Source organism: Penicillium paradoxum, assembly GCF_028828445.1.
Source record: "Penicillium paradoxum strain IBT 22861 chromosome Unknown utg000007l_segment0_segment0, whole genome shotgun sequence".
Lineage (NCBI taxonomy): Eukaryota > Fungi > Ascomycota > Eurotiomycetes > Eurotiales > Aspergillaceae > Penicillium > Penicillium paradoxum.
The window spans coordinates 2584632-2601625 of record NW_026643185.1 but is presented as its reverse complement, the minus strand read 5'-3'; the positions used below and the strand labels follow the sequence as shown (position 1 = coordinate 2601625).

General features: G+C 50.2%; 7 protein-coding genes across 7 annotated transcripts; 4 read left to right on the top strand and 3 right to left on the bottom strand.

Moving 5' to 3' along the window:
• Positions 1-174: 174 nt before the first annotated feature.
• On the top strand, positions 175-1807 carry N7457_008510 (uncharacterized protein; the record flags this gene model as incomplete). Its single annotated transcript, XM_057179553.1, has 4 exons — positions 175-245; positions 316-431; positions 504-1046; positions 1101-1807. 4 exons carry the CDS (start codon positions 175-177, stop codon positions 1805-1807), a joined length of 1437 nt encoding a protein of 478 aa, XP_057027939.1.
• A 1299-nt stretch (positions 1808-3106) lies between these two features.
• N7457_008509 (allantoinase alX) lies at positions 3107-4683 on the top strand (the record flags this gene model as incomplete). The annotated part of the gene is made up of 3 exons (XM_057179552.1): positions 3107-3604; positions 3662-4051; positions 4102-4683. The coding sequence occupies 3 exons, from the start codon at positions 3107-3109 to the stop codon at positions 4681-4683; spliced, it is 1470 nt and encodes a 489-aa protein (XP_057027938.1).
• A 327-nt stretch (positions 4684-5010) lies between these two features.
• N7457_008508 (TMEM199/VMA12 family protein) lies at positions 5011-5926 on the bottom strand (the record flags this gene model as incomplete). The annotated part of the gene is made up of 2 exons (XM_057179551.1): positions 5011-5562; positions 5669-5926. 2 exons carry the CDS (start codon positions 5924-5926, stop codon positions 5011-5013), a joined length of 810 nt encoding a protein of 269 aa, XP_057027937.1.
• Positions 5927-6059: 133 nt separating this feature from the next.
• Positions 6060-6990, top strand: N7457_008507 (tubulin-binding prefolding complex subunit PAC10; the record flags this gene model as incomplete). Its single annotated transcript, XM_057179550.1, has 4 exons — positions 6060-6082; positions 6209-6449; positions 6569-6802; positions 6877-6990. 4 exons carry the CDS (start codon positions 6060-6062, stop codon positions 6988-6990), a joined length of 612 nt encoding a protein of 203 aa, XP_057027936.1.
• A 525-nt stretch (positions 6991-7515) lies between these two features.
• Positions 7516-11701, bottom strand: atg26 (uncharacterized protein; the record flags this gene model as incomplete). The annotated part of the gene is made up of 3 exons (XM_057179549.1): positions 7516-7794; positions 7860-10424; positions 10475-11701. The coding sequence occupies 3 exons, from the start codon at positions 11699-11701 to the stop codon at positions 7516-7518; spliced, it is 4071 nt and encodes a 1356-aa protein (XP_057027935.1).
• A 989-nt stretch (positions 11702-12690) lies between these two features.
• On the bottom strand, positions 12691-13698 carry N7457_008505 (DNA-directed RNA polymerase I subunit RPA34; the record flags this gene model as incomplete). The annotated part of the gene is made up of 2 exons (XM_057179548.1): positions 12691-13435; positions 13490-13698. The coding sequence occupies 2 exons, from the start codon at positions 13696-13698 to the stop codon at positions 12691-12693; spliced, it is 954 nt and encodes a 317-aa protein (XP_057027934.1).
• A 341-nt stretch (positions 13699-14039) lies between these two features.
• On the top strand, positions 14040-16661 carry grc3 (uncharacterized protein; the record flags this gene model as incomplete). The annotated part of the gene is made up of 4 exons (XM_057179547.1): positions 14040-14073; positions 14136-14656; positions 14677-15018; positions 15075-16661. 4 exons carry the CDS (start codon positions 14040-14042, stop codon positions 16659-16661), a joined length of 2484 nt encoding a protein of 827 aa, XP_057027933.1.
• Between the last annotated feature and the right edge of the window lie 333 nt (positions 16662-16994).

Genomic DNA, 16994 nt, shown 5'->3' with positions numbered 1-16994 from the left:
GTATCGTCGAGCGTAACGCGTAGCTCCTTCCTCAGTTGATCTTCCTCCTTTCTTGTTTCCTCTCACTCTTCTTCTTCCATCTCTCCCCCTACTTTGACAAACTTTTCATCTTGCCTTTCTGTCTCTTTTACCTTCTCTTCAAATCAACCTGGCACCTTGATTTGAACTAGCATCATGGTGTTCAAGACTGGAGAGGATCACCTCCCCGAGGATGAGATCTTCCCTGAGGATCTGCGTGAGCTTGGGTAAGCCTTCCAAAATCTTTCGTGTGATCTCGAGTTCTATCAGAGACTGACAGTTAATCAAACAACATAGCTTCGTCATCTCCAAAGATGACAAGATAAGATATGTCCATAGCCCTGATCAGAGCGCACGTTACAAGATCAACCGAAATGATCGCGTGAACCAGGCTCACCTCGAGAGCCTGCACAGTAAGGAAGCCCCTCGCATTTATTTTCATAGAAAGGGCCCCTCGTGATGGACCAGCGCTAACAAATCCACAGAGGCTATTCGTATCAGTATCTATGACCGTCTTGTGGGAATCGGCATGAATCTGATGAAGATCCCGGGTGCCCAGCCGCATGCTCCCATCTTCATCTCGAGCAACCTCCAGACGGCATCTTGTGTCATTGTTTTCTTTGGCGAAGTTGTCGAAGACCTAGGCATTTTCTCATACCGTGATGCATGCGATGAGGGCCTTTCTTTCGGATCGGTTCTGGGTGTTGCAAACGCCGTACTTGGCGAGAATGCTTACTCCTCGCCAACTGCACTTATCCTAGCAAACTCAGGCCAGAATGTCTGGTACAATGGAGGCGGTGTCGCAATGACCCCCGAAAGCTTCAATGCTCGAACGCGTTCCTCGCTTGTGGGCCGCCAACGTCCTTGGAGCCGTCGTAATCTGATCGCTAACAACTCATCCCTCAAGGTGCACACCCAGTGGATTTTCGATGAAGTCCTGAAGCCAAACCTGGGACTTGGTGCCAAAGTCCATATTCTTGGTCTATTTGAAGGTGGAAATTCTGCTATGGCGTATCTGAGCCATCACTGTGAGTATCTGTCTCGGTTGGATGACCGGGAATCACACACTAACAATTTTACAGGGAGCGTCTGGGGGCCCCATATTTCGTCCATGAGCCTGGTCAGCCCCGAGGTGATGTTCAACAAGGATACCAATATTGGAGACCTGACAGATCTGAGGTCATTTGCCTCTTTTCGCCGATTTCGCTGCCGTGCCTGGGTTCTCTCTGATACTCCTATTGGCACAAGTGTGCCTGGTCTTGAACTTTATGGATGCAACACCTACTCCTGTGGCGAAGGTACAAAGACATCGTGCATGATCACTCGCGGTCTTGGTCACATCCGAAGCTGGATGAACGTTATGTATGCCCGTCCCATGGCGAAAGAGAAGCTGGAAATGCTCCCCGGTGAGACCGGTCTGAGCGACGAAGTGCTTGATGTGCTGTACAACAGCATTCCATTCCCAGAGTATCCGGGACTCCCTTGTGGACAAATTGAAATCCACAGTCGTCCTGTCCTGAAAAGCATATCAGAATCGGTGTTCTACATGTGGCTCACTCGCCACCAGATTACCTTTTCCGTTGAAAAGGATGGGGATATCAGTATGCAAACAGACGATGTGGATGGCTCACAAAGTGAGGGGTCCTTCGTTGATCTGACAGGTGACGCTGGGGAGGCTTTCAGTGCCCCGGCTGGGGTTCCTGCCGCGAGGGGCACCGGCGACGACATACTTGAGCAGACCGGTGATTTCGATCTGACAGACCTGCACATCATCCGGGATATCGAGTGAATGAATCCCAAATGAGAACTGCTGGCTTGTCTATCAAGCAGCATCAACGCTTCCACGATTAATGAGGCGTTCATCATGGAGTTTCTACATTTTCTAGTTTTTATACGGGCCGAACCACAGTCTTTTGTTCTTTGAGCGATCAGTTTCACAAATATTGAAAATAACCAAAAAAAATACCAACCCTCGGCAGCGAAAGGGATATTAGCGCTCTTTAGACAGCGAATTGAAGGCGCCTTATTTGAGTAAACTTGCCTGAAATTCACCGTGTTACTACATGATGTATATGAGTAGATGTCGAATAAGGAAATACCCTGGAAGCGGGATAGTGCATAACAAGAGGCACAATAGACAGTGTGTTTCGCATTATAGTACATCCCTATGGAGTGTATGTATTCATTATGTATGTGTGTAGTGGTTATATGTAGGAGACTACATGTATGTAGTGCCTATGTATGTAGTACTTTCACATATCACGGGACGTCACGTTAAGCATCTGCAAGTGGATTCCAGGATTGTGGGCCAGTCACAGAACACACCTGGACATCCTGGAAGAATCCCTGGAAGTTGGAGAATAATACCCAGCTGGTTCCCCGCAACTTCAAACCTGACTTCTTCAATCATCGGAATCTGGAAATTGGAAGGAAATGGGGGAAATGGTAGAAATGAGAGTGGTTACTCGATGGAAACCTCTTCGGAGACCGGCGAAGAGCCAAGAGAAGACGGTCACGCGGCAATACTGCAGTTTCGATCGAGTAAATCGATCGACCGGAAACCCTCCAAGGAGCCCCGGACATCCAAGCTTTGGAGATTTGATCGAGTAAAAGCCGAGAAAGCGGATCGGCTCTGATAAGTCGTTTGTGGAAGTGCCCGGCTTGGGCTTCGGAGATGCCCGATGGCTTCTCTTGACCTTCCAGGTGCCATTCTAACACAATGAAGATATTCCACAGCACGAAGTAGGGAGTCCAGGCTTCTCATTCTCCTCAAAGGAGAGGGGGCATTGCATCTGCATTATCGCTTATGGCCGTGGCTCTGGACTGGTCGGTTGGCCACCCGACCATTATCGAGTAATCGAAACGCCTCTGCGATGGCTATCTCGGCAGTGTGGGTATACTCGGTGCCCGTGAAAAAAAAAAGTGAAAAGTGCAATCTGCTACCCCAAGGTGGGCCATTCCCCTGAGACTTTTTTTCAGCTATTTATATGCCCCAGACCCCTTATCTTTGGTCTTTTGCCCCGTTATCTTCCCATCCCATCTTATCTGAACGGCTTCCTTATAGTCTTGTTGAGATATTCTGAGAGCCATGGCTACAACTAACCTCCCCTCCATTGCCGTTGTGGCTTCATCTCGTGCTGTCATCTCTGGCCGTTTGACCTCTGCTACTGTGGTGATCTCGCGGACAACCGGTAAGATCACTGCTGTTTTCGATTCCGTGATCCCAGCGTCGGATTTCCCTGCCGACACTCCCTACACCGACTACTCGCCTCATGTTCTTCTGCCCGGTCTCGTCGATGCGCACGTTCATCTGAATGAGCCCGGCCGTACGGAATGGGAAGGCTTCTACACTGGTACGCAAGCCGCTGCTTTTGGTGGAGTCACTACTGTCATTGATATGCCCCTCAATGCTATCCCACCTACCACCACCGTGAACGGACTGAAGGAGAAAATCCAGGCTGCCCAGGGCAAGTGCTGGGTTGATGTCGGCTTCTATGGCGGTATCATCCCCGGCAATGCGGGTGAGCTGAAAGCCCTTGTCCAGGAGGGTGTCCGTGGCTTCAAAGGTTTCCTGATTGACAGTGGTGTAAGTGAATTTGTATCATATCATAACTCCTTCAATTGTATTGACTTTATTTGATAGGTCGATGAGTTCCCTGCTGTCGGCAGAGAAGATATCAAAAAGGCCATGGCAGAGCTGGCCGATGAGCCAACGACCCTCATGTTCCACGCAGAGATGGTCCCCCCCGTTACCTCATCTGTCGGCGATGAAGTCCAGGCCTCCGATGCCCCTGCCGACCCCGTTGGCCCTCTCGAGGCTTATGCGACTTTCCTGGCCTCCAGACCCTCGTCATTCGAGACCTGCGCCATTGAAAGTATCCTCTCTCTGGCTCATCTTGCCCCCAACCTCCCTCTGCACATTGTCCATCTTTCCGCAATGGAGGCTATCCCTCTGTTGCGGGAAGCCCGCGCTAATGGTGTCAAGATCACGGCCGAGACCTGCTTCCACTACCTGTCCCTGGCAGCCGAGGAAGTCCGCGACGGCGACACCCGCCACAAGTGCTGCCCCCTATCCGCTCAAAGCTGAACCAAGACGGTCTTTGGGAGGAGCTGGAGAAGCACACCGGCGACGGCGTCATTAAGACCGTCGTCTCCGACCACTCTCCCTGTACACCCAACCTGAAGATGCTTCCAGCCCACGTACCCGGTCACTGTGCCGGCGGCAAGGAAGAGGAGAGTGGCAACTTCTTCTCCGCATGGGGAGGTATCTCCTCTGTCGGACTGGGCCTGCCCATCCTTTGGACAGATCTAAGCCGCCGCAAGGGCCTGACCTCCTCGCCAGAAGACGAGAATACCAAGAATGCTCTCCAGGATGTTGTTCGTCTTTGCTGTACCAACACTGCTGCTCAAGTCGGTCTGCAGTCGCACAAGGGTGACCTAGTCGTCGGCTTCGATGCCGATATCTGTGTCTTCGATGATTCTGCCGAATGGACCGTCGAGCCAAGCACCATGCTTTTCCGCAACAAGTGCTCTCCCTACCAGGGCCGTACTCTGCGCGGCATGGTCCGTGAGACCTGGTTGCGTGGTGAACGTATCTTCAGCCGCGACCAGGGCTTCGAGGACCAATCTCCCCACGGCAAGCTGCTTCTCGAGAAACGGGTTTGAGCCCTTCCCTGCTCTCTTCTTTCTTTTGTCCACATTTGAGACAAGTTGACACTTGGCAGTGCGCCTCGCCTTATCTTTCTCTACTTTATTGTCACTTTGCATCTCGATCTCGACCTGTGAGATCGAACCTTTTGATGAGCACTAATGACTGATCACACAGCATCCATACCCGTTAGATTTATGACAGCGCGTTGTAGCTTTAGGCATAGAATACCAAAAGCATTTCATTAATCTATGGTCTCCATACTTCCAATAAACCAGTATACGTTAGAACATAGATATCATTGTCCATGAGATATTACACGTATATATATATATCAAAGACATTCACGAGTCTTCGCCCGTTCCATCCCTCTCCTTCTCCCATCTCTCTCTCACTCTCCTCCTAACACCGCCATTAACTCCTTTCCCCCATATCTCCTCTTTCTCCCCTCCAATATCCACACTCTCCTCCTCAACCTCCTCCCCAACCGCCCCAATCACGACTTTCTTTTCCCTAACCGCTCTCTCCTTAAGCTTGGCCCGATCCACCTTACCAAGATACGTCCAATACAAGAACGACTCCGCAACAGCAACTGCTAGTGCTGCAAAAAGCCCAAGCAGAACCTTGACCGCCTCGCTCTCCAGGATCTGCGCCGTCGGAAACTTGGTGAGCGCCGCATACACGCTGAACCCCGATACCAGCACCGAGATGAAGATGCTAGAGACCAGCGATATCGTCAATGTATCTTCTTCCATTGCCCCGTTTGTTGTATAAGGCGAAGCGTGTGGGTCTGCATGGTCGGCGTTTGGTTTGTAGTTCGGGTTCAAGAGGCGGTTGTAGGATTCTTGTTCTGTTGCGGCTAGGAGACGAGCTTTTGAGGCGAGGTATTCTGCGCTCTGTGTATTCTGTTAGTATACGTCCGTGGATCGTTGATATACTCGGAGAGGAAGAAAGGGCGGATGTGTTTGACGATTGTCGAGCTATTGCGCATAAACCACGTACCGGCTCTGGCTTTTTGGGCGGCGGAGGAACATAGACTTTCGTGCCGCGGAGGAGCGAATTAAGAATAGTCGGGGTATGCGAAGCCTTCTCTGTGTATTCGGGGTCGTTTTGTAGGTATCTGGCGAGCCGGATCAATTGCTCATGGGCAATCGGGGCATCGACCTCCAACGTGGCAGGTAAGTCCAGCTCTTCAAGACGCGAAGCTGGAACAGCCTCGAACGCAGCGAGGATGCGCTCCGTAGTAACCAGCAGAACCATTGTGACGTAGAACCCAGACAGTTAAAGCGAGTTGGTCATCGAGACGGAGGAGATAAAGCGGAACCCAAAAAAGTGGCAGTTAAGCTCCCCACATCGTCATCTTCTCTCTTCTCCCTCCTCCAACTTTGCGATCATGGCGGACTCAAAAGGAAAGAGGTACTATTTCCCCCTCTAATTCGAATTATACATTCTTTTCTGCATCTAGACATACCCTTCCACCACCCCTATCCTCAATTCCAACCCTCCGCATTCCAAGAACCCCGACTGACCCCTCCAAAATAGCACGGTAACAACACAAACCAACCCGCGCGGGATTCCCGTCGCTCCCTTCATCGACAATGTCAGCGACTACGTCTCCTCCCGCGAGGAGGTCGAGCCAACCCTCCGCTCCTTCCAGGAGATGATCTCCAAGTACCAGTTCATGGAGGTGAACACCCAGCGCCGCGGCCAGGGACTGCGCGAGAAGATCCCGGATATCAGAAAGACGCTGGAGATGGTGCGGTTCTTGAAGCTGCGCAAGGAGGTAAATATAATCGCACCCGTCTTATCTATATCACCCCAAGGCCAGCGATAAAAGAATCGTGGTTTACGGGGTGGTCATGAAAAAAAAGAGAGAACCAGACATCACTGACACTATTTTAGTCCAACCCCGACGCAGACCTCGAGACTAACTTCGAACTCAATGATACACTCTACGCCCGGGCTTCGATCTCGCCTGCCGATGCTGAGGAAGTGTACCTCTGGCTTGGAGCGAATATCATGTTGGCGTACCCGCTCAACGAGGCTGAGACCATGCTGGATGACAAGCTCAATGCGGCAGAGTCGAGCTTGCAGAACTGCGAGGAGGATCTGGAATTCTTGCGCGAGCAGATTACGGTTAGTTTACCCGGCCGTGATTGGCATCAGTGTGGATTTGGTATATTGGGGCTTTTGCTAACTCAAGAGATCAGACATTGGAGGTTGCCACGGCGCGTGTGTACAACTGGGATGTTGTACAAAGACGTAAAGACAAGGCCGATGGCAAGGGAGATGAAGAGGAAAATAAGAAGCGCCCTGGTGGCTGAATTAGTTCCTCTCAAAGGGATTTATCATGTCTATATTATAGAAATGTTGCCAATGTCATCGATTTCGAGAAAGAAGTCTATTGTCTTGATGTTCTCCATGCGCCTCATACTTGTCCTTCCCTCCAGCGGATTAAATCCCAACAAAAGAAATCACAGAAACACATCCTTCATGAAACAAGGTACTGAAATGAACATTGGATATTAGAAGCGTAATAGAGACTTGAGCCTGATGGCAATGTAAAATGCCCTATGCATATAGAACGAAACAAAAGACGCGCATATCATGATTCATGAAAAGGGCAACAGAAATGCACACGAAGAAAAAGGAAAACGGAAATAGAAACCCAGAGCATTGCCCCAAATGTCCCGAGGATCGAGCACACTACTTTCCCCTTGGATATCCCTCAATCCGTGGGGCCTGTACAGCCACGAGGAGGAGCCAGGACAGGGGGTCTGAACGTGAGCCAAGACCTCGACAGTGAACACAACATGCTAATCGATCATTCAACTTGAACGAAAATAGACTCATTGGAACATATTGGTACCCAGTTTGTCGGCCAGTCTGTCAGCATCTGAAGCAGCTCGCTCACGCATCCGCTTTGAGATATCAATGTCGGTTTCATCGCCGACAAAAGTCCATTCTTCAATATCATCAAGGTCATCATCGCCTCCATCAGGGGAGGTCTTAGCCGTAGGCGTAGGGGAGAATGGGGTGGATGAGGCAAGTGACTTTTGCCGAGCCAAAGTCTTAGCATATTCCAAATCGCGATAGAGAGCCTGGATTGCCGTGGCTACACCGTCTTCCTGGAGAAGAAAGTCAAATTAGCACTCCCTGTCCCTGACCAAGGAGATCTCTTGGGATCACTCACATTACGGATCTGGATGCCCAGGTTCCTTGCCTTTACAATCATTCGTTCGCTATGCGTGGCTTCCCAGAGGGCCCGCGAGAAGACACTGACATTTAGTCTTTTCATGCAGACGCCGACGCCTAAGTCTTCCACCCGAGAGCCAAAGAAGAACTGGTCACCGAAAAACGGTTTGACAATAGTGGGGACGCCGGCTCGAAGACTTGCACCAGTGGTTCCTGCTCCGCCATGATGAGCTGCAGCATCAATTTGAGAGAATAGCCAGTCGTGAGGCGCAGATTGGATCTGGTGAATCTCCGGTGGCAAGGGGATTTCAGCCTTCGTGCTGGCTGGGTCACCCAGCCTATCAGACCATCCTTTTGAAAGGATGCAGCGGACATCCGCTTTCTGCACTGATTCGATGACCGTCCGTGTGAGGGCAGACGGGTCCGAAACTACAATGGATCCGAAACCAATGTATACGATCTTCTTGCCGTCTGCCCTGGCCTGCGCAATGAAGTTCGATAGCTCAGTTGGAGGAGTCCAATCTGTACCTTCGTTCAAAAACCAATAGCCCGTAATGCGGATCCAATCCGGGTAATCGAGAGGCGGAGCTACCACGGAGGGAGAGTAGTTATACAAGAACGGAACCTTGTTTTGCTGCATTTTGTCCAAAGTAGTGGCCTTCAGCCCTAACTCGTTGTTTCGCCATCGGTTGACTTGTCCTGCGATGGCTTTCCAGAAAATGGTGTCGAACATCACGTACGTGATATAGTTGTATGCTCCGCCCATTCGATTTTCTGGCACTGCGAAAGCATGCGGATAGGCCCGTGTTCTGGTCCAAGGCATGGTGAAGCCGCGGAAGTAAGGAATTCGCAAAGCTTCTGCAATATGAATCCCTGCCATGGCGCTTGGCGACTCAATCAGCAGGTCACTGCCCTGGCAACCAGCCCAAGCTGACGACAACAGATCATCGATCCATCCTCTGAACTTTGAGGAAGCTTCCCGAAGGAAGGAATATGTGAACATCCCATTTTCAACGCAAATACGCATCAGCTCCGCGGGATCACCATCAACTGGAGCGAAGTCAATCCCATGTTTCCTGATCCATGGCTCGAACTCGGCGTGAGTTGCGATTTTCGGCTTGTGGCCCTCCGCCAGCAACCCCTTACAAAGCGCGATGTAAGGTTGAACATCGCCTCGGGAGCCGATAGTTAGACAGGTAATCTTCAAGGGCTTGGCGGGTTTAAAGTTAATGATTGAAGCGCGAGGATCGTCAAAGAATGGATGTATCTCCGATGAATCCTCGGTGAGAGATTGGCGCACATCATTCTCTTCAGGGTTGTCCAGTCTGGCTTCCTGAAGCATGCGATGCTCGGCCTTGGCGGCCTCAACTTCATCGCGTTCTTCCTCTGCTAGCAAACCAGATTCCACTAGGTATTTCACGGACTCCAGATTCTGATGCAATGTGACAGCACAGTCATCTCTTGCATCCGATGCATTGAACTCGAAGAAAAGCTCTTCATGGCCACGGATGATGACGACAAGCCCGTGATATCCAAAGCGGAAGCCTTTCTCTTTTTCAACATTCTCGATGTCTTTCAACGGTAGAATCATTTTGGTCCGAGTACCAGGAATCAGGCTGCGGAAGCAGAGTTTCTTCTGGCTTATATAGATCTTACCGTAAAGCGGAAGCACACGATGCAAATATGCGTAATATGTCGCCTGCAGTCTTTCAGAAGACGGAAGAGCAAAATGCGCACGGAAACGGTCCCCATAATTGAAGCCACCCTCGTTATCTTCGGGATCAACGTTCTGGTCTTCAAGCAGCGGCCCTTCCCGTTCGCCATAATGCTTTTGGCCACCAATCCACATGCCGGAAACCTTTTCTATATAGCCCATCGATTCGGTTGCCAACAGTGTACTCATCTGTTTTGAGCGGCTTTTCAAGTATTCTGCAAAACCAGCAGCGCGTTGGAGAGGATATGCACCTGCTTTGACAAGCTCGTTCAAATGGGTAACTGAACCGGGCCTTGAGGATTTCATTGGATCAGCTTGGCCGAGGGGATAGCGCATATCCTCTGTATTTTTACCAAGGAGGGTTTCTGATGGGGATTCTACCGTTGCACCCTGGGCCAGCCGCGCAGATGCAGAAGGTGTCGTGTCATCGGAGCGTCGTCGAACGGTTTCTCCCACATCCGACGAGCGTCTTTGCAACGTGCGCATAGTGGGTGATTGGAATACGTCGCTTCTGTTGAGTATTTGGCTCGCCGATTCAGTGGTGTCTGTCATTGACTGTATAATGGGCGATGATTCGGTCCCTTGCTCCGCAAATGAATCCGCTGAGCCTTGGTTTGCATTTCGGACACTTGAACTTCGCTTATGTGGTGAGTTTCCCTGCGTTCGGCCAGAGGTTGGGATCCTGATAACTGACTGTATCTTTTGGGCACTACGGCTTGGTCCGGGGGGCAATTTTGCATCATGTTGGCCTTGCAGCTCTTTTGATGACGCAGTAGCCACGACAGCATTGACCAATCCTTTGATGTAGTTGAAAGCATCCTGGCCCGACTCAAAAAAGGAAAAGAAGTACTGCGAAGTGATCAGCAATACGCACATTAGCATCAATTCCATCGACGTACCTCATCAATCGCATATGTTTCGCCACTGTCGAGGACTCGGATCTTAAATGTCTCCGCAAAGTCGGCCATTGGGCTCTCCTCCAGGTCAATCACATTCGCTATTGGGAATGACACTTTGACACTGTCGCCTTCATTGTGCGTCCGGAATATGACTTTCTGGAGAGCTTTCACCCATTCCCTGGCACTTGTAGCGCTATCTGCTCTGAAATAATAAGTCCGTTGATCTGTGGTGACTTGGAAATCTTTTGCATCACTGTCTTTGCGTTCCGCAAGAGATGCAGATATCCCATATCGAAGATCAACATGTCCGCTGGGAAAATAGAGATTTGAGGGATCTGCGTAATATGAGAGGACATCGCCCTTCAAAGCAAACCAATAGCGATTATACGTAGGATTCTTACGACCGCGTTTGGCTAGGTTCCCTGACTTTATCGCCACATTGGACTTCTTTGGGAGGTAGGCATAGAAACAAATGTGATCTTCAGTCACATACATGTAGCCTTGAAGTAGCATGCTCTGGAGTAGCGAGCAAGCATACTCGACCAAAACCTTTTCAGGCTTTGAGAACCCAAACATCTTCATCAAACGTGTAGAAAGAGCTGAGGTGGAGGACTGAGGCTGGTCTTCTATGGTGCTGTCAGGATTGGTTGGCAAATGTGATGTTGCGGATGTTGAGTCAAAATGAGTCTGCGCTTCAACCATGCGACTCAATATGGGTGCTGCCCGTGGCGTCGCACTGCGAGTTCGTCGCGGTGGTGCGATGAGAGCCGAGCGACATTGGTTTGATGACTTGTTTGACTCTGGTTCGAGTTGGTATAGACTTTGTAAAGGCTTATTGTCCGTCCTTGCCCTTTGATGGTGGCGTCCTCTTTCCTCCTTACCAAGTGGGTTTACGTTTGATACCACGCCTGGCTGGTGCGAGTCCAACGACGGCACTGGTGTCGGAAATGGTGACTTGCCATAAGTTTGTTCCCTTTGTTCCCTCCGCAAGTCTCCTTCCATCTCCCCATCACTGTCACTTGAATCCTCAAATCGAGCATGGAAATCAGACTTGGATCCAACTGCTGCAATCATGGAAAAGAGAGACTGTTGCATGTAATGCACGTTGCCGTCTCGTGAACCCATACCTCGCGGTGGAGCTGTGAAATCAACATGGGCATCATCCCCATCCTTAAATTTGTCTGGCACTCGATCTGAAAATGGACGGTTGGACGAAGTAGGTTTCATACTTGCGCTCAAGTGCCGATCTGCCCGGCGGTTGGCCGCATCTCTTAATGGTCTCATCCTTATCGCGCTGGTATACCGATACGATACGATCGATGCGAAATGTAGGTCATAGACGGGAGTGAACGATGCTAGGGTGTGGTGAATCACTGGATCCGGTCGGGCAGTCAGAAGCTCGAGCCAGGTGACAGCTCGGCGCTAATAGGACTATGACGATCAGGTTTGCACCAGTCAAATAAGACTAAGACCCATCAACGAAAATGGACATCTGCAAGTGACTTTGTCATGTCAACTCAGTGGTCAGGCGACTGCTAGATTGTATGAGGGTGAATAACGCACGGGAATCCAGGGTCTAGGCTGATAAGCGCTTCGAAGCTTGGACGCCCGATATCAAGTATAAAGCTCTCAAACCATGCACTCTCCAAAGCATCCAAGCGCCATGATCTGGTAACGACGGAAGTGATGGAATAAATAAACCCAAATCCATTCAAGAACTCATAGAATCTCAGAATGCACAAAGGGAGAAACATCACCTGGGCTCTCCGCACGCGCCGCATGTGATATGGATGACTCCATCGTTCTTATGTCATCACAGTGCCTGAGGCAGAATAATGGATATAGATCATATCTCACCCTATATTTCTTTGTTTGTCTTAGATGATCGTTTCTGGTGGTTCTTCTCACTTGAGACTGACATAGCTTTTAGTTCTACTACTTTCAAGATTTTGTTCCATCAAAATGCATGGTTGGCCGACCTAAAGAATTATGAAGGCCAAGCATTTGGGGATCTACTGGATGGGGCAAGCGTTGGTCACGGATGCCATTTGATGTACTCCACCTGAGTACTCCGTATATACTCCGAACTATTCTGGACCGATACTTTTCCTATTATTTTGAGTGAGGTCCTTGTGTTTTCCGGATGGTAAATTGTACATAGTATTGGGGACGTCGTTAAAACAAAGCTATTCTCAAATAATCCCTTGAACGCCAAATCATGCCTTTTCAGACTTCTTCCGCTTCTTCTCTTCCTTTTCTGTGTGGGACTTCTTGGACTTCTTCCGGCTCTGTCCATCATCATCTCCCTTTTCTTGTGAGAGCTTCTTTGACTTTTTCCGAGGAAGCGCCGCCGCTTGAGGAGCTTCGTTCTCAGCTTCATCGTGGTCGAGCTTCCTCTTCCGTTCCTCTCCTCTGGGGACCTTAAACGAAGGCATCTCAGCCTCTGATTCCGAGCTAGATCCGAGGGTCTCTGGGGGCGCACTGGCAGTTCCGACAGGGCGGAAGCGCATCTTCAAGTTTTTCGGCTGGGGTCTGGCCGGCTTGACGTACTTGCGCAATTCTGCCACAGCAGCATCGGTCTTCTTCGATGCGCTTGGGAGACCGATCAGTTCCTGAACGTGGTAACTGGGAATGCTGCTGGCTGCCGTGGAATATGTTTGTGTCGTCTCATCGAAGAGAAGTAGTGATTTTGTTGCGGGGTCGGCCTCAGAAAAAGCCTCAGCTGGGATGCCGTACTTGACACCGTCGTGGGCGATGATGGGTTCACCCTGCATGATCTTGGCCATGCATACCTCTTTGACCTTGGACAATGGAAGAGAGGCTGGTGCTGTGAGATGGAGGACTTGTTTGCCCTTGAGGTTGGAGAGAAGGGAGGAGGCTTTTGAGGATAGCGGGGCCTGCTTCTTTGCAGACTTAAAGCCCACGGGTGGTTTGTAGGGCTGAGGACCGGAGATTGCGACACTGTGGGGAAATTCATTAGTCGCTTTCATGTGTATTAGAGAAATGAATTCTCACTTCTTTCCTGAGCTAGAGTTGGACTTCATTTCGCTGGAATCATCGGAGTCGCTATCCGAGTCTGAACCAGAGTCCGAACCAGAGTCTGAGGTATCATCTTCGCTTGACTCCTGCTCTTTTGCAAGTTTGGTCAATTTCTTCTCTTGCTTGGTCGTAGGCTCGGGTGAGGTCGATCTGCTCGAGCTGCTATCGCTATCGGATGATGCCATGGCGGCTGTTCAATGTATTGGGCAAAGTCAACGGCAAGACTGAAGATGCTTTCGCAAGGATGCGCGACACTGGCACACCCGGAATTCACGCGGCAAATGGGCCAGAAGAATTGGCTATTTCAAACGATATATATGTGAGCGCTCAGCAGAGCCGATTTTTTCAAAATGTATTGGTCCGGCGTTGAGTGAGAACGCTCAAGTCCAACGATCTTTTTTTTCTCCTCCGCGGGAGCACGGACCACCCGCCAACATTTTTTGCTTATCGGCTTTGGATCGCATTATCGATGTGAATTTCTTCTACATGCAAGCCCAAAGTTCGGGTGCTTCAGGTGTATATTATGATGAAACGCAAGGCCGAAAAACAGCAGCCAGCTGGTAAGCTCTCTATCTGCGCTCCGCGACATCAATTGCGCGGCTCACATCTGTCGTTTCTCTAGGCCCTGTTAGCGCTGTCGCTGCTTTGGCAGCCCGCAGAGCTCGACAACAGCAAGCTCAGGTCGTAGAGCCACCAAAGCATGCGCCTCAAGTCGTTACTGAGCCAGAGCCACCTTCGAAAAAGCCACGAAGATCCCTCGAGGGCCCAGAGAAGACTGGGACAAATGAGGAGCGTCGTGGTACACGAACAAGGGCAGCAAAGAAACGAAACGAGCCATTGCCTGTGCAAAGAACACCAGAACGTCCCGTCAAAGTTATCCAAACTCAAAAATCAGAACCAAGGCCCGAGGTGGAGGATAACCTCGAGCGCACCGAAAATGAAGAGCTTGAAAATGCCGAGGTCGAGGATGAGATGAACGAGGACGATGTTGCATCTGTTGTGGGTGATGCTGATGGCTATGAATCGCCCGCAGAAACTCCCGCAGAGCTCCAGAATTTTCCTTTGTCAAAGGCTCGCTTGAACAAAGATAATATCATTTACAGTGATGAAAGCACTCTTTGCATCCGCATTAAGGAGCGCACGGTATGGCACGAGATTCTCAGTTATTCAGCATGGAGCTGACTTTGATGCAGAACTTGGCGTTGCTAGGCCACTATGATCTCTGGGTCAAAAGAGGTGTTGTTAGCCTGATGGGCGCGAAACTGCACCCGTCCTCACAATTGCATCGAGTCTATGCTCCCTCAACCCACTCTTTGCCAGTCATTAAATGTGTTGCTGGCATTGATGGTGACGCAGAAATCGAAATCAAGTCTTGCAACAGCGGCATCGCTCGCCTCCGTGACCTCTCGCCTCTATACCAAAGAATCTGGGCTGGCGAGAATACCGCTGCAGATAAGATCACCCTGAAAGGTGCCGCAAAAGATTCGAAGCGGACTTTTTCAGTGGTATGCTATACTAATCTACGACCCCTGGCCAAATTCAATACTGATTGGTTTTATAGCTATACACATCGTCAGATGATTCCTTAAATAGACATATCCGACCCCTTCACCTTGATAAAAAGTGGAGTGGCTCTATGAAATCCCTCTCACAGCGTGAAGGTCGACTTCGTGTGCTAGTCTGTGGCCCTAAGGCATCCGGAAAGTCCACTTTTAGTCGCTACTTGTTGAATCATGTTCTCAGCCCAACACCGGAGACCGAGAACGGATATACCAATACGGATGGGGTCGCTTTCTTAGACTTGGACCCGGGCCAACCTGAATTCGCTCCTATGGGTCAAGTATATCTTGCGCGCTTGAAATCTCCCTTCTTTGGTCCACCTTTCACCCACCCATCACTGGACGATTCCCGTGATGGTGAGATAGTGCGGGCGCATCATATCGGTGCAACGTCACCGAAAGAAGACCCTGATCACTATGCTTTAGCTGTCATGGACCTTATGGATCAATACCGCTCGTTATTGGAGAAGCATCCTCAATGCCCTTTGATCATCAACTACCCTGGTTGGATCTTTGGACAAGGTTTAGAGGTTGCAACTTGGCTGGTCAGATCTCTCGGCCTCTCTGACGTGGTATATATGAGTGAGAAAGGTCCATCGGAGGTTGTGGACCCATTGGGTATGGCGGCTCGTGAAGCTCGAGTCCCCTTGACAATCCTCCCATCCCAGCCTACTGATTTCGTGAGCCGATCAAGCGCTCAATTACGTGCGATGCAAATTCAGTCATACTTCCATATGTCTCATCCAATCGATCTCAGCACACCACTCTGGTCAGATGCACCGCTCTCTCGCACAAGACCAATTACTGTGGACTATGCTGGTGTACGGCAAGGTATTCTGGGAATCATGGTCATGGGATCCCAAATCAACCCCGATCTACTGCAAGAAACGCTTGAAGGCGCTGTCGTAGGGGTTGTAGCAGTGGAATCTTCGAAAGCTATTATGGGTGACATGGCAACACCAGAGAAGTCGCATGACCAAGACCACGAGTATATTGACAAGGACTCAGAACACTCGGGTGAGGATGGTGCATCTAGGCTTTTCGTGGCTGAAAACGTTGTACGAACACCCGAAGACCTTCCTTACCTCTTTGTTGGGTCTGGCAGTTGCACTCCATTGGATCCCAAGGCGTCGAACTGTCTTGGTCTGGCTTTGGTCCGCTCGATCGATACCTCTTCTCGCAGACTTGAGCTCTCCACACCCATCCCCCCATCTCACCTACAAAATGCCATTGAAAAGGGCCATGATATTGTATTAGTCCGCGGTCAGCTTGACAACCCAAACTGGGCCATCAGCGAAGAATATCATGCCGCTCGTGCGGCGGAGCGGCGCTATCAGCAGTCGACATCTGGGTCCAAGAAAGCTGGAGACTCTGATAGTGAGGAGGCACATGAGCTCGATCCATCCAAGCATAGTCGAACCCTTGCATTATTACGAGAGAGGGTCCGTCGGGCGAGCAATGTGCCATGGATGACTGTCGTCGAAGACAACAGTCGTCACCAGCGGGAAGTTGCTGCGCGGCGAGAGAAGTCATTATGGAAGTTGAGGAAGAAGGCATACCCCGGCAGCGAGAGTGAGGCAGATCATTAGTTCCACGTACTGCCCAAAAAATATATATATATACTGGAACTTCAATGCAACTGCATTTTGCACAAAAAAAAAGAAACGTTACATCTGTTTTCTAGGGCTTTTTGCGCTCAGTCGAGGGCTTATCACCTGCCCGCGGGCTCCCAGTCGGATTGCCCCTCATTAGTCATGTGGGCGGAACAGCGACTGGCCAATCAAACCATTCCAATAGCGGCAGAATCGCGGTTGGTTCCCCATGTACCACTTTTTTTCTTTCTCTTATCGGGAATTTCCAAGATTTCTTCTTTTCTCGGAGTCCTTGTCATACACTTGGAAGGCTACTCGTTCCTGTTTAGC